Source organism: Anopheles arabiensis, chromosome 2 (assembly GCF_016920715.1).
Source record: "Anopheles arabiensis isolate DONGOLA chromosome 2, AaraD3, whole genome shotgun sequence".
Lineage (NCBI taxonomy): Eukaryota > Metazoa > Arthropoda > Insecta > Diptera > Culicidae > Anopheles > Anopheles arabiensis.
In genome coordinates this window covers 50,922,801-50,938,772 of record NC_053517.1, presented here as the reverse complement: position 1 = coordinate 50,938,772, position 15,972 = coordinate 50,922,801, and the positions used below count along the sequence as shown (strand labels likewise).

The window sequence follows — 15,972 nt, the reverse complement described above, 5'->3', positions numbered from 1 at the left end:
GAAAATACACAAACAGCTCTTCTATCGGTGGATGGTAAGCTCTCAATGTACTTTGCATTCCACAGTACGTTTTGCTAATGCATGTCTTGCTTGCTTGCTAGGCGAAGTGTTAGTTGAATATCACGCATGAGGCAGATTATTTTTATTTTTCCTACGTTGTTTACTTTATCGTTATTTAAAGAAAATTTGGTTACGCCATATTGATCAAAACTAAGCCCCCATATTCATCTTGCTCGTTTTCTTTTGTCCTGTGTTATTTTATCAATCAGACAAATGTCACATATTATAATTAATGTAAAATTAAAGTATATAATTTATACTTAATTTTGCTGAATTCTATTCTCGTTCATTTGTTATGATTTTGTTAATTTTTATGCATAAGGCCTTTTTCTCTCCGCAAATTAGATAATAAGTTTCTCTTCGTTCCATTTTTTCCGTTCAAAGCATGCAACTACTATAACCTTCCCATTTAAACTATGTATTCTAATCCGTTGTTATTTTTCGGTACAAACAGCCCAAGACAATACATCGCTCATTGTGTCGATTACCGTGCCATTACTGATCATTGCAATGCTTGTCGGTGTGGTACTGTTCCTGCGTCGACGACGACACACCGGCCGCAAAACCACCGAGCAACGAACTAACGACAATATGTCCCTTCCGGACAGTACCATCGAAACTAGCCGTCCGGTATTGGTGAAAAATTTTGCCGAACACTATCGTATGATGTCCGCCGATTCTGATTTTAGGTAAGGAAGTACAGCAAAGCATAAAACGGGATCATGATTACATATATTCAAACCTGCCCCAACAGATTTAGCGAGGAGTTCGAAGAGCTGAAACATATCGGGCGAGATCAACCATGCACATTTGCGGATCTGCCGTGCAATAGGCCTAAGAATCGGTTTACAAACATTTTACCATATGACCATTCCCGATTTAAACTTCAACCCGTGGACGATGAGGAAGGTTCGGACTACATTAATGCTAACTACGTCCCGGTATGAATGAATCAACGACAGTGCGCTGATGGGCCCGATAACAGTGTTAATGTGAAATTTTCGTTTGAAACAATGTCTTGCAGGGCCACAACTCGCCGAGAGAATTTATTGTGACGCAAGGTCCACTGCACTCGACGCGGGACGATTTCTGGCGAATGTGCTGGGAAAGCAATTCGCGTGCGATTGTGATGCTAACGCGGACCTTTGAGAAGGGTCGCGAAAAGTGCGATCACTACTGGCCGCACGATACCGTACCAGTATATTACGGTGACATTAAAGTGACACTACTTAACGATAGCCATTATCCCGACTGGGTCATCACAGAGTTTATGATGACGAGGGTAAGAGTTTTAGGACATTTTAAGCCACTCTTGTATGATTAGTGCCAAAGGTCTTAACACATTGATTTACCACATTCATTGCGTATTTCTACAGGGCGAGCAACAGCGCATAATACGTCATTTCCACTTCACGACGTGGCCCGACTTTGGTGTGCCAAATCCTCCTCAAACGCTTGCACGGTTCGTGCGAGCCTTCCGCGAGCGCGTCGGACCTGATCAGCGGCCGATCGTAGTGCACTGTAGTGCCGGTGTCGGGCGGTCCGGCACCTTCATCACGCTGGACAGAATATTGCAGCAAATCCAGGTGTCAGACTATGTTGACATCTTTGGCATCGTCTGGGCAATGCGAAAAGGTAACGGAGAGAATGCAGTACACCTAGATTACATCTTTTTCTGCTTCTCAATAACCACATTTCTTCCCGCTTCTTTGTAGAACGTGTCTGGATGGTACAAACGGAGCAGCAATATATCTGCATTCACCAGTGTTTGCTGGTCGTGCTGGAGGGTAAGGAAGGCACTGAGCGTGAGATTCACGACAATCAAGGCTACGAAGGTATGTATTCGTTGCTTACGATTCGATTTACAGAAAAATGGTTGAGCAGCAAAGCTTGCAAACACGTGCTGTGTTGGCTGCTAAACGCAGGTGCAAAAAAAACCCACCACACACGGTGGTTCGCACGGATTGCAATTCGTTCCTGTTGTCAAGTGAAAAGATTCGCCTTCATACGTACATGACTCCTCAAAAGCACTCATTTTTAATATCGTCGCCTTACTAAAGATAAACCTCATGCAGTATTGATGCCAGCTTCGTGTAACTTTTTTTTATCCTACCATAACAATACACTCCGGATATCTGTCAACCTCATCAGCTAGTGCCGCTTGCTTTCGGCCATTCTTTACGGAAAGATTAATTTGTACTCATTGCAAAATAGTTACTAAAATAAATTTCAACTCTATCGCTTCCCGGCAGTGGTGGGTTTAACGGTAAACGAAGTTGGCGGCTGACAGGCGCTCCGACAGTGCAAGGGCTTTTTAGTGGATGCTAAGCCCAATATCTTTTGACAAGTCAGTGGATGTCTGTGGGCTGAAGTAAATACCGAGACATAATCAAATTGATTAGAGATCTTCTGCCTCGTTGGCGATATGTCCTCAAAGTCCCTTCCCGTTGACAATTAATTAATGAAGATGTTCGTCTCATAGAGCATTGGGCGTCTTATCCAATAGCACCAATTCTAAGCCTCCTCTCCCCCCTTCTCAATGCCTATAGGGGCCTACCGTCTAGTGTTTGCGCTTTGGGCCCCGGTACCCTAAGCCCGCCACTGCTTCCCGGATGGTTTGGTTTTGTAGATTTTCATCGGTTGTTTAATTTTTTCTTAATTTTAATTCGTGTGTTTGGTATTCAATCTCTATTCGATAACATAATTTTCTCGGTCTACATGCTAACTTGCTAACTAACCCCTGTAATGTGCTTGCACGTAAAATGATGTCACTGCACATGTAATCTGGATTTATATTAACTAAATGTAGTTCAACTAATGTAATAATAACTAAGCTCGAAATAGTTCGTACACAGCCTGGTTTAACAAAATAGGTTTAACATACTATCAATATAACTCAATCGATCAAAATCAAAATCAAAATAACTCAATGGTTTAAAAACATGTCAGTTTAGTTTTAATATTAACTTCTTTCCTTATAATATGTTATGAGATTATGTTATTGAAGCAGCAGTCCAAATTTCTTTACAAAATAACGATTCCTTAACACGATGATTGACAAATTCGTTTAATCTTTCTTAGCAGATGTTTGTGTAGCATGCAATTTTAAAGCATTTTGTTTGATGTTTGTGTTGTTTATTTAGGCCTTGCATTAAATTGTTCCATCCATACCACACTCATACATTAGCCAATATGTTGTCTTCACGTGGTAAAGTTGTTGAAAGATTTAAAATTGTTTTATTGTTTCTTTTCATTTTTCGTTTTTTAAATCAACTGCTCTGATCGATCGTCCGTATCAATCAAACACAAATCAAATAAACAACAGATGAAAGTATATTAAACCAAACGATTTACGGTCACCTAAGCGATTCGCAAGTCAGGCTAACCTGCGTGTGAAGGGACGCAACTGGCGGATTGTAACTTTCCACAGCTAAGCAGATGAAGTGTGCAGTCCCACTAATCTGGCTGTGAGTGTTTTGATATGAGGAAGGATTAAGTCATAACTACCGGAAGAATTGTAATTATTAAAGAATCATTAGGCGCGCTGTGATCACGGTATTACGGTGTAATAAAACAAACAAACGAAAACGTGCGCTCTACGCTAGGATGTTGTTTGCTATTGATTATTTCTCTTTCTCTATCCCCTCTTTCTCTCTGTATCTTTCGTCATATTCAAACATACTACAACTGTGTAAATTGTGCTTGTTGTATAAAACAAAATTGTTACTCAATCGTCGCACAACAACAAAACATGTGCCGCACATACCTGTAATCTTTGCGTCACATTGTGCACTTGAACGTAAACTATGTTCTTTTCTTAACACACACCTAATCGCGGGATTTGATACTTTACCTGGTGTACTCTCTCTATCTCTGGTGCTTGGAATGGATGGTATTAACTGTGAAACATATTTTTTTATAAACATACACACCGGTATGGATGACCTTTTGCGTACACTTTGCTGCACTAAACGGACACAACAATGCGCCACCTTTCCCTGTTCAACGTCCGTAGAGCCTCGAGATGATGATCAGCAGTCGGAAGAGCAATTGCTCATTGAAAATCGTTCCGATGATGAGCTGGACGAGGTGGCGGCCAGAGAGCAGCATCAACAGAACGGTACTGCCGGCGCAATCGAAAACCATGAATTGGATCGCCGAAGAAGCGCAACTGTTGAGATCGTCGACAATGAGCTGGTCATGATGCAGCAGGCCAACTTCACTGCCGGCGAAACGACAGAAGAAGAGCTGCTCGATGAGGAAGAGGAAGTGGAGGTGACGGTTGATGGGCTCATGATTGTGTCCAGAAAACAGTCCCATGTAAGCTCCTCCACACCGGCGATGGGTGGTGATGGTCAGCAGCAGGAGCAGCACCAACACTCCAATAGCAACTCTGCCAGCAACAATGAGCGTGACCAACCTTCATCTGGGCAGGACGAGCGTTCTATTAGTAGCAATGGAACGAACAGCAATAACAGTGCCAACAGTGGCTACGAATCGAGCCCTCACAAACGCCGCTCATTGGCAGCCACGAGCCAGGAACGGGTGCATGATCGGCGATCGCTCAGTTTCTCCACCGGAGGTGCAGAGATCGTAAGCAAAGCGGACCCATCGAGCGGAGATCATCAACAGCAGCATCAACAACAACAGCAGCAGGTGCAGCAAACCTACCAAGTAGGAGGACCGCTGCAGCAGCAACAGCAGCAGCAGCATCAAGCCGTCCTTCCGCCAGGGCAGCACCATTCTCATCAGCCCACGGTCGGTGGTGGGAAGCTGTGGAAGGAGGAAAGATGACAGTTAGAGAACGATAGCGACAATCGAAGCAGCGGCCGGAGCAGCATCGTGATCGCTATCAACGACAACGACAGCCATGTAAATAGTAACGCCTCGAACGTGGTGATCCTGCGGGCGGACGGTGACGACGACGATCGCACGATGGCGACCAAGGACGACGAGACGGAAATCGACGACGGCATCGACGGGTCGGACGAGGGCGACGACGACCTGAACGCAGTGGAGGAGGTCAACGGTCGGGATGGCAAACGGTGCGGGCAGGTGGAACACGACGATGACGACGACGACGACGACGAGGACGACGAGCAGACGCACGAGCAGCGCGAACTGTTGCTGCACCGTCGCAACGAGCGCAACGTTCGGGCCGTTGCGGCCGCCATGGTGGCTGGGGCGGCGGCCGGTGCCGTCGCCAATGGCAGCAGCAATGGCGGTGGTGGTGTCGTCGGGCCGGGTTGCGGCGTTGGGCGCTACAAACACCACAGCTACGTCGAGGTGGAGGAGGACGAACAGGACGACGACATCATCGTGATCGTGGACGAGGACAACAGTGCCGCAACGGATAGCGAGGGAGGCAGTGGCAGCAACCGAGGTTGTGGTGGTGGTGGCGGTGCGACAGGCAACGTTGGTATAGTTGGCGGTGTTGGTGGTACTAATGGCATTAGCGATGAGCTGTATCTAAAACTGAGAGAAATGGGTTGGTAGCACCGTTATCATATTTATTGCTTTGCTTACTGTTTTGCTTGCTTCTATAGCTGTTAGTTTGCTGTTTTTATTCGTTTGTATGTATGTAGTTATGCTCTCCTAAATTGCTAACAACTCGTGTTGATTTGGTTTTGTGCTACTATTTAAGGATCCCTTCCTAACATTTGCTTTCGCCATTTCGCAGTAACACTATTTTTCTCTTGTCATACTCACACTTCACTATATTAGATTTGAGTATGTTTTAAAATTACCCTACACATATTTTGATTCTTACACACAGCAAAGAAAACCCTTTTAAAAATCCCTTTTTTTATCTCCATCGTTGTCGTTACGACAAGACAAACAGCATGATGAAATTTCGTTCCGTGTTTACCCTTTTGTTCATTTTCATTCGATTTGCTCACGTTGAATGCAGCTGCATGCAACGTTCCTTTTAAGTGTGATGTTTTGTCAACAGTGTTATTTTATAGCCGACGGGCGGGCGAATGTTCGTATCTTGCATACCATAATCTAATCCATGTTTTTGTACACTTTTTGCTTCAAATCACGGATACGGAATCAACGAACCGATCGAACGTGCCGTTATTGATCAACCGCAGATGACGAAGGAATCGCTGAGTCGGGAATGTAAGCGACCGACCAGATGCGGCAGCCTGGAGCAGTGTCTGCAGCCCGCCATTGTACTTCCTCGACCACCAGCCAACGCGTAAAGTGGCCATCGAGCGGCGACGAACGCAGCTAGTAGTTTAGCGCAGAGCGGTTTTAATATTTAAACGAATGTAATTAATACTTAAACCACCCTCCCCTCCCTTTTTCCACCGGCAGTGTGTGGAACCGGCCCGTAGTAGTAAACGCCGTTCGCTCGATAGCTTAAATCCTAGTTGTAATGTCCTAAAGCTGGGGACATACACCCATACATTCAGCGGAAAACACAAACAGAGACAGAAAATATCAATCGAACGCTATCCTCGTACTAATTTGTTGTATCAATTGTTCAACGCGTGCAATCCGCTGACAGACAGCAGCAATCTCAATGTTAACGATACCCGTACCGTGCTGGCGTGATGAACGTGTTAAACGCTTCGATCTATTAGTAATAATGACAACTTGGGTGGCCATAGACCTCCACTACGTCAGGTGCTAGTGCGCGCGCGTGTGTGTGTGTATGTATGTTAATGCGGTTGTAATTGTATAGTAATTGGCGATTTTAATTATTAGAAAGCACCCCACTACCATCCGTACGAAATCTCTCCCCTGCGCGCGCGAAAAACGCGACAGAATGCTAAAACGCAAAACGCATCGTGTAGTCTAAATCTCTTTCCCTTAGGTGTAAACCTTCTTTGTTTTTGGCTTTTCGGGCGATATTGGACTGTCTTCTATTTAATAAGAAGAGAGATCATTTGGCTCTCATAACATTATAGAAATCGAATCCATTCGGCCATGTAGTAGCAGGCGCGTATCGTACCCGACAGCAGTGTAGCGTATTTAAATAATCTTGCGAAACGTTACACGAAAATGTTTGTATATCTATCCCCGATCTGAACAGTTCGAAAGCATAGTTAGAAAACCCATCTTTTCCCAGTGGACGGAGCGGCAATTTCACGTGTGAGCTAGACAAAATTTACATTGGCTTTTCATGCTCCAAATGACGTAAAAAACACATGAACAACGCATACACGCACACACACACAAACGAAGGGCTTGACCAGAAGCGATAAAACCTTACTCCATAATCAAAACCATGCAAAACTATACTTAGTCAGTTAGACGCAAATTTGCAATCTCGGAAGGGCGAAAAGTGGGTAAAAGTGAAACTAAGAATCTTAACGGCGAACGTATCTGTGGTGTCTAACGGATGTGTCCGGTTTGTAGGGACCATTTCAGTTTTTGTTTTATGTAGCAGACCTGCAATCCCCGCAAACCGCTATCTATATGTGCTATTGTATATTCAACCGTGGAGCAAAACCTATGAAAACGTGTCAAAAAAAACAATTGTAGTATATACATAAGAATTCTGTGTAGAAAAGCAAAGGAATGGCCAACGGGTGAAAGTATTTAATAGCGTGTAAAGCGTGAGAAAACGAAGGAAAAGACGTACGATGCCCAAGTAGGAGCGGGAGAGGGAAGAAAGCGGTGACCAATTCGAACTTATTTACATTCGTTTGCAGAATACAGATTGTGACAGAAATACGCAGCTATAGACAGACCCTTCGGGGGTGTAGGTACGTGTGTTTTGCAAACACACACATACGGTTATAAGGTATTGTTTTCTTTTTATGTGTTTTTTTTTTTTTTTTTCTATTTTCGTTTTCGGATTTTAATCAATTTCCCGTTGTGTACATATTAGTATGCGAGACAGTGGCAATCAACACTCATTGCAATCATTTTTATTACAAAAACAAAACATAATTAAGTTCTTAGCTATTATTAGAATCCACGGGGATCGTAGTAAGAGGGCAGTAGAGCGCCGTAGCGCATCATATTGGAAGGGAAGGCAGCGCAATAAAAGCAAACACACAAACGTTAGCAAGGGGCAATGTACAGCAGTCGGAACAATGCGGGTTGAATTACGTGTTGCAGCCAATGCAAATCCTCGACAGGGATTCATATTTTTAATGCCAGTTTTAATTTTCCATTCGAAACAAAAAAAAAACCCACCTTTCAAAACACATCGATTCACTCGAAACCACTGGAAACACTGGAAACACACATACCGAAAGACTTTGTAAAAGCACACAACGAGATGTTATTAGTGGCAGCACCTGGAGGCAGCACAAAACAAGAGGACCACACACACACTCAACTGTTTTTGCTCCGTTTTTGTGTGCTTTTGATACAAAACAAAACACTGCCGTTTTGGGGGCCCGGAAAACTAAGCATTATATCAGTTTTAAATCACACAAAACAGTGGGCAGTTTTTTTGTTACTAAAACAGTACTTGAAATACACCAAACCCAAGCGACACACAATGATATTAGAACGGAACCCTAGTGGAAGCGTAATTCAACCTACCGATAACGAGGAAATAATAACAGTAGAAAGATCGCAAACGCGCGTAAAAGACGATAATCAGGCAATAAGAGTAACCACTACACCCGACATTATATTGATGCTTCCGTGCGTTTTACAATTTTTAGAGCGGTAAATGATGGGGTGAAAAAACACAGAAAACGTCATATCAATTACTCCAAGGAAAATATAAAAGAAAAGTCGAAAACAAAACCCAAACAACATGAATCGGACGTAGATCATGGTGTGGTGTCTTTGTGCTTTAATTTTCAGTTCGTACCTTACCTCCAATATCCGAATTGGTCAACAAGCTTAAAGCACCAGCAAAAGGTAAGATTTTGTATTGTTTTCTCTTCAAATTCAGCCAAAATAAATTTACTTTCATTGCGAACCACTGCACGATCTCCATACTGAAAATCACCAAACGCGATCGAAATGGCTACCGGCGCCATGACAGGCTACCGCGTGACCGAAAGGATGGCGCCTCTGTATTGTGTTCAACTGCAAGCGCTTTGATTGGACGAGCTGTGAGATTTGTCGAATGCTAGTAGTGTGCGTGTCCAGTTACTAGGCAACGATACGAGCAGTATCCTCCTCACAATCTGCAACCCTGTTGCTTTAGTCGAAAAGTAAGCGCACCAGGCGAATTTTGTCGTCGGGTCGAACACGACAGTTGCCGAAAAGCTCGTCCTCCTTGCCGTCATGCTCTCCTGCTACTTTCGGTGCAAACTAGCCGTTTCGGGAGCGGTTTTTGAAATTTGGCAAAATGGCGGCGATACTCGATCGCGTTGGTCGATACAGTGGGTCCAAAAAGTATACGTTTAGTTGAATAATTAAAAAAAGCGATTTAAGGATGCAATAAGCATGGGACTATCAAAAAACGATGTGATTCGGTAAAATGTCCACTTAACAGTTTTGCTTAAAATAAAGCTTTAAAATAGTTAAATAATATCAAACACATTTACAAAACTAAAAAAACTCATTTGACCCTTAGACGCTTTCTTTCGGGACTCATTGTAGCCAAAGTGTGATCGCAAAAAAGGAATAAATCGGATAATTTTGAAAATTCTACTTTATTTTATTCATACGCCCACCCGGGTCGCGTTCGTTTCTGCACACCTTTCTGCGAGTGCTGCTTTCCCTGCAGCCCGTAATCTCTCTCTTATGTTTGTTACATTAAATACATCGTAACCCCTTTTCATCAGACCTCCAGTTGCCCCCTTCCCCAACCAACAATGACGACCTTCTAATTGCTCATTCCACCAAAGACAAGATTCACGGCCGATTCGACATTGCCGTTGCACACGATCAGTGCCTGCAGATTCGTTTCCGTGTCGGTCAGTCCCATTTCGCGCATCGTGTCCAGCTCCCGTCGGTACTGCCCGATGCTGGCCGCCAGTGTCGAATGCTGCGAAAGCGTCTGTGCCCCAAGATCGTTGCCCATCGGTTCCGGCGCTGCGGCACCGGCAGTAGTGGGTGGTGCAGGGCTCGTGTCCATCGGCTCAACCACTGTCGGAACGCGTTGGCTCGATACGGCACCACTGCTGCCGGCGGTGGAGCCACCGGATCCGGATGCCTGCTGCTCAAACATCATCGAGATCGCGTCGAGCAACATCGAGGACGTGATGCGTCCGGCGGCAGCATTCGAGGAAGTGGTCGGCTGATTGCTGCCGGCAGCAGCTGAGGTGGAGGGCAGGTTGGAGGCGACGGACGTGCCGGTTCCAGCTGACCCTTCGCCAGTCGGTTCCGGCTGATTAGCACGGCTGTCCGCATCGCGCTGGGAGATGTTGGACAGCGAGTTGTACGAGCTGCGCGAGCCCGCGAAAGCAAGCGCGGACGCCAGATTGTCGGCCGTGATGCGGCGGATTGTGTTGGGAGCGGCCGAGGTCGTCGGCGAAGCAGTGTTTTCGTCGCTCGACGACGAGTCCGTCAGTGGATCGTCCAGCGCGCTGTCGAGCGGTGCGGACAGATGGCAGTTGGCCACCTTGGAGATCATCTTGGAGTTGAGCAGCTGCACAATCGTGCGCGATGCCTCGACCAGTATCGGGTGCTTGGGGGCTACGCGCCGAACCATTTCCGGCTGCTGCATCGAGGACAGCAGAATTGGATCCTTCAGCAAGGACAGCACGAACAGATTGCGCCGAATCGCCGGGTAGGCGTCCAGTACGTTCTTCATAAATTCGGGCTGCCTTGCCTTCTGGAAGTTGGACGAATCGACCGTGCGCCATACGGACAGTACTTCCTGCACTTCGGCTTCGGTCAGCTCTCGGTCCTCCGGTTGCGGCTGCTGCTGCTGCTGCTCGGTCGATGGATCTTTTTCGCGACGCTTCTGTATGACGTGTATCATTGAACCATCGCTGACGCCTTTGTTTTGCAGGATGTCGTCCGTTTTCAGCAAGCAGCCACAGTACAGCAATTCTGCGCGGCAGACAAAATATGCAAGAGGGATTGCAAGAAAGAGAGAGGTGGTGAGCTTCTTAGCAAGAAAAACTACGACCCGGAAGCATCCTCCTTCAGCAAGGTCACCAGGCACATACCGAAATCATCTGCGGCAACATCGTTCTGCATCAATTTGGCTGCTTCCGACCGAAGCGCCTCTGTTGGGCTGGCTAGATCGACATTATCCACCTTTAGCTTTTGGTACGGTTTGAACGGCAAATGCACACCCAGATAGACGGACGGCATTACTCCGGCACTGGCGTAGACTGGTGCGTGATTACAATTACCAACTATGTACCTTTCCTTTTACAATTGGCGAACAAACGCTACACAAAGTGACTCAAAATTGGAAAACGCAGTTTGCGTCTGGGGCAGGAACCATAACAACAAAGCAGTTTAATGACAACCAGTGTGGCCAGATTATTTTGGTGGTTTTCGGTAGGCGCATCAAAATTTTATCGGTAGTTTTCGGTAGGTTAAAACTCGAAACTGAACTCGAGTTGAAAGAAGTGAAAGCGAAAGAAGTGTTAAGCGTAATGTGTGAAGGGGGGGGGAGGGGGTACTAATGCGCAAAATTAAAGTTCCATTTCAAAAGAATATGCATCCTTTACTTAGGATATGGATTAGATTTGGTTCAGCGGTTACACAAATGAAGGTCTTTCTGAAGTGTTGATCTGAAAATGGTACTAGGAATTCTAAACCAAAGAATAATTAAGATGCTCATTCTTTTTTCTCAGTGGTGGCAAGTTCTTTTTCTTGGGGCTCCACGCGACCGCTTAGGGCCACTGCAGTGCTCCTTTGGATACGATTTTATCGTACGTGCTGTAATTTGATTTTCGCTGGATTATTTAGATTGATTTGGTTGTTTGGCTGAGTTTCATCGTTCAATGATTACAAAAAATTGAGATTTTTTCCTTCAAACCCAAATATATATACATCGGTATTTCTGGTCACTTTGCCCACAGGGCAAAGCGAGCTTTGGCGGCCACCGTCGCAAAACCGTCGCAAAACGTCAAAACTGGCGTCGCATGTACTGCAAACCGACGTCGCCAGCGAGCGAAACTCGCAACGATTTCGAGGCGCTGGCGACGGTCGTTTTGACGTTTTGCGACGGTTGTTGACCTTTCGAGTGAGCTTTTGCCCTGCGGTCCAGTGTGGCCAGATTATATTGGCAGATTTCGGCAGGAGCACTGTTGAGAACGCAACCATGTAACCGTCTTGTGTACGACCAAAAATATTACGTAATCGTACAACCGCCTACCCGGGTAGGCCATACAATTTGTATGGAAGAATGATGTTTTTTGTGATTAAAAGAGTATGGCTGGTATTATTTAATCCGTTCGTAGCGGGAACGAAAACGCTCACATGAAATTCAAGGGATGGCAACACATTTCTTGAGCCCGGTCCTACAATGCCGCGGTGAATAACTGTAGCAACGATCTAGTACGTTAGGAAAATGAGTGTCGGGACGTACGCCGCCGCTACGAACGGATTCAGATTTTTAAAATCATAATTTTTTTTTAATCAAAAATGTGCAGTAAATCCAACACCCCAACCGGCCTTGCCGCATGTTTTAAGTGGATGCTTATGTACTACTTTCAAATGTTGTATTACAGTTGTGTACAGTTAAATTTTATAGCATGATGTGTAACAATATTTTGAAATTAACACTGAAATCATCTCTTTTAAAATGATACCAACCACTACAGGCAAACGAAATATAATTGGCTGAAAGTTAACACATACATTCATACTTTTGTCATAGTGTTACTACCGAATAGGAATGGGTGTTTTGGAGTGCACCAATGGCACCCACGGCTCCAGAACCAGATCTACACCAACAGCTCCGGAGCCGGCTCCGTACCAACAGCTCGGAGCCGGCGGCGAATCAATGGCTCCAGAGCCGGCGATGAATCAACGGCTCCGGTCTAACGGCTCTGAACTAACGTTTCAATAGTTTTATGTTGTAAACCTTGCAGATGAGAAAATGTAAACCTTGAGCGTCATACGTGTAAATGCTACCTAACTACACCTCATGTCGCGTGTATATAGACCTGGTCGATGACAGCTGTCACCGGCGGACGAGACGAAATAAAGAAGAGCAGCTCGAAGGAAGCAAAAAATCCAAGTGTGCTAAATTTATTGGATTTTCTAATGTTTAGAACTTTTGTACTTAAATATTTTATTACACTCATACAACAAACAAAATAAATAAGATACACAATACACAATACACTTTAAAATAACAAGTGCGGTGGTCGCGCACTAGCCGCACCGAGCGCCCCTGCCGAGAGCTCCTGCTCGATCGGCTCGCAAACACACTCTAACTGTGCGCTCGGCACACACTAAGCCTTGCGCTGCTTAGGCACAGTGTGCAGTGACACACTGTCCCCAGTCAGACAAATCGGACTTAATTTACCCCTATCTTACCGCTAAATTGCCGATAATTTAAGAGTAATTTAATGGTAAATTAACAGTCGTTAATTTACCCATTAGAGCAGTTTTGATAGATCCTATTTCTTTCTCTATTCCGCATAATTGTTAATAAATAACGCGAAATGTATTACATTACAGTTTAATGGTTATATTTATTCATTTTCCAAAACTTATACAAACGCACATTGTAATAATGTCCTTTTTCCAGAAAATTCGACATGAACAGCCACTTCACCCGGAGAAGGTGATACACAATTAGCACTAATAAATGCATTTTCTCGGCTGATTTTTACATTTTACAGGATTGAACACACCGCTGACGTCTTCTTCCACTAAAAGATAATTAAAACAGTACTCTTATTGTTCTTATCAACATCTTTTCACAGACAATAAACGATAACACTTCGTACCGCTAAATTGCTCTTAAATTACTGTTATGACAGACATAAAACAGATCGAATGGGTAAATTAACAGAAGGCTGTCTGACTGGTCGTCCCCTGAACGTTGACCGGTGGCAGCGCAACTGCCACGGCAAGTCCAGGGGTCGGCACGGCTGCCCACAACATTTTCATAATCATTTTATTATTAAAATCATCCCAATAATCACAATATTATACGATAATATTGGGATAAAATCGCATGCGATGGAGCACAGACACGTGCCTTACAGCACATTTTTGTTGAAATTAAGGAACTCTACTAAACCTATACATTCAAACAAATAATGATAACTGTAAATTCATTTTTCATTTGTAAGTATCTTACTGTTCATAATAATGTTTATAAAATCATAAAAATTGATTGTTTCAATATCACTTAAACATACATTCTCCTAACAAATTGAACGGTATTGACATGTACTGTACGTTACGTAATGTTTTTTGTCGTTGTTCATTTGACAAAAGTGCCTCCTGCCAACATAACTAGATCGCTAATCGAAAGTAGTATCGACTTGCACTGTTCAGAACGCAACAATTTAAATTAAATCAATTATTTTAATGATTATCCTACTAGCAAAGAGAATGAAAAAGTGTGCGACTTTCAGACGAGGGGCATGTAGAAGCAGGGGGAGACGGTTGAAAATACACGGAATTACGCAGAGCCGCGAGCGTGTTTTGGTTTCCACACAGTTTTTATCTTAAGCTCTACGACTTGTATTGTTTATATTTCCGGAAGTTTTATTTCATGAATGGGTTGTCGTGATCATTAATGAAAAAACTGGCGAAAAAACAATACAAATTATTGTTTTCTGTTGGTTTAAACATTCTGACATCAAAGCGGGAAAGACGGACACCTTGTTGTAGGGAAAGATGGACACCGAATTTATTGATGTTTTTACTTCTTATATCAATTGGTGATGAATATATTTCTTCAAATACCTTAAATAAGGGTATTCCGATGCTATAAATCAATCAATAACTAGAGAAAGTATTGAAATAAGCGAGAAATGAAACATCGGTGAAAATAGTAGCCATTCGTTATGCTATTAATCGCTCGACGCTGATGAGGCGCTTCACGAAATCCAATATCTTCTCACGACTTGGACAACTTTTAGCAATAAAAAGATGAGCCATTATACGACATTGTTCAGGAATAGATGAGAAATTCTATTGGATTACAAAAATCAAATGTTGAATTTTGACATGGTGGAAAATGGATTAAACTGTTAACAAGTCCCTCATGAATACTGGGGTCGTGGACTTTTTGCGTAGTAATTTCCTAAAAGGAAGTTCTAGACTGTTGTTCTGTAAGCTGGGGCAACGTCAGCTGTAAGTGCGCGATGTTTCAATAATGCTTGAGATGCTGCATTCTACGATATATTACAAGCGCCGTTTACAATTCCTAAATTCATGGCTGAATGAATCGCCATTTCAATAGACCAAGAATTGGTTTATAAACGTTCCAGGACGTGGAAAGCGATAGAATTTGTTAAAATACTGTAAAACTCTTCAAATTTCAACGTTTTCTACAGGTGTCCATCTTACCCTTCATGGTGTCCGTCTTACCCGAACATTAAAAAAATGCACGAAAAAAATCATGTTTTTCATTCATGAAAAAAACGCAAAAATTGATGGAAACTTAAAAGTTTTAACACATTTTCTGATAAAACATGAGTATAAGATAATGTATGCACATTTTCATGGTCGTTGCACTTATATATCCCTAGATTTTTACCACTTCCGTTAACGTGTCCGTCTTTACCTACCTTCCCCTACAGATAAATCGGACAGAGCAGATGACAGCTTGACGTACCCGGTACGGACAGGGTTCGCTCTGCGAAAAGGGCTATAAATTTTGTAATCATTTTGAAGAAAACTAAAATAAAAGCTATTCATCAATAATAGCTATTCATTTCAGCATGATCAAGATACCATTATATTAGGTTGTCTCTAAAAAAAATGAATATTTAACGAGCACAATTGAAACTGGCTACAGTGGAGCGCCGTTTATCAGGGCACCTTTTATCCGGCTTTCCGTTTATCCGTGCTGTTGAGAAATGACAGTTCAATACAAAGGTGACATTGCGTTAT

The 15,972-nt window shown here is 43.6% G+C and overlaps 3 protein-coding genes across 3 annotated transcripts in view; 2 read left to right on the top strand and 1 right to left on the bottom strand.

The window, feature by feature from the left end:
- LOC120897869 (tyrosine-protein phosphatase 10D-like) overlaps positions 1-4,875 on the top strand; it is a 35,410-nt gene extending 30,535 nt beyond the window's left edge. Inside the window, 7 exon segments of the mRNA XM_040303008.1 lie at positions 17-34; positions 515-749; positions 815-1,001; positions 1,085-1,342; positions 1,437-1,695; positions 1,776-1,895; positions 4,076-4,875. Of these exon segments, the coding sequence (XP_040158942.1) occupies positions 17-34; positions 515-749; positions 815-1,001; positions 1,085-1,342; positions 1,437-1,695; positions 1,776-1,895; positions 4,076-4,854 (1,856 nt within the window). The 3' untranslated portion in view covers positions 4,855-4,875.
- LOC120897871 (protein qua-1-like) lies at positions 4,858-8,802 on the top strand. Its single transcript, XM_040303010.1, has 2 exons — positions 4,858-5,548; positions 6,156-8,802. Exons 1-2 carry the CDS (start codon positions 4,996-4,998, stop codon positions 6,185-6,187), a joined length of 585 nt encoding a protein of 194 aa, XP_040158944.1. The 5' UTR covers positions 4,858-4,995; the 3' UTR covers positions 6,188-8,802.
- Positions 8,803-9,619: 817 nt separating this feature from the next.
- LOC120897870 (ubiquitin-like protein 7) lies at positions 9,620-11,402 on the bottom strand. The gene is made up of 2 exons (XM_040303009.1): positions 11,103-11,402; positions 9,620-10,983 (listed from the first exon to the last, which is right to left on the bottom strand). Exons 1-2 carry the CDS (start codon positions 11,248-11,250, stop codon positions 9,812-9,814), a joined length of 1,320 nt encoding a protein of 439 aa, XP_040158943.1. The 5' UTR covers positions 11,251-11,402; the 3' UTR covers positions 9,620-9,811.
- Between the last annotated feature and the right edge of the window lie 4,570 nt (positions 11,403-15,972).

Bases quoted from the DNA above. Each gene is read 5' to 3' on its own strand.
- LOC120897871 (XM_040303010.1), top strand. From the start codon at position 4,996: ATGGCGACCAAGGACGACGAGACGGAAATCGACGACGGCATCGACGGG. The intron at 5,549-6,155 runs GTTGGTAGCACC...GATCAACCGCAG, and splicing joins TCTAAAACTGAGAGAAATGG to ATGACGAAGGAATCGCTGAG.
- LOC120897870 (XM_040303009.1), bottom strand. From the start codon at position 11,250: ATGCCGTCCGTCTATCTGGGTGTGCATTTGCCGTTCAAACCGTACCAA. The intron at 10,984-11,102 runs GTATGTGCCTGG...TCTGCCGCGCAG, and splicing joins TGTTGCCGCAGATGATTTCG to AATTGCTGTACTGTGGCTGC.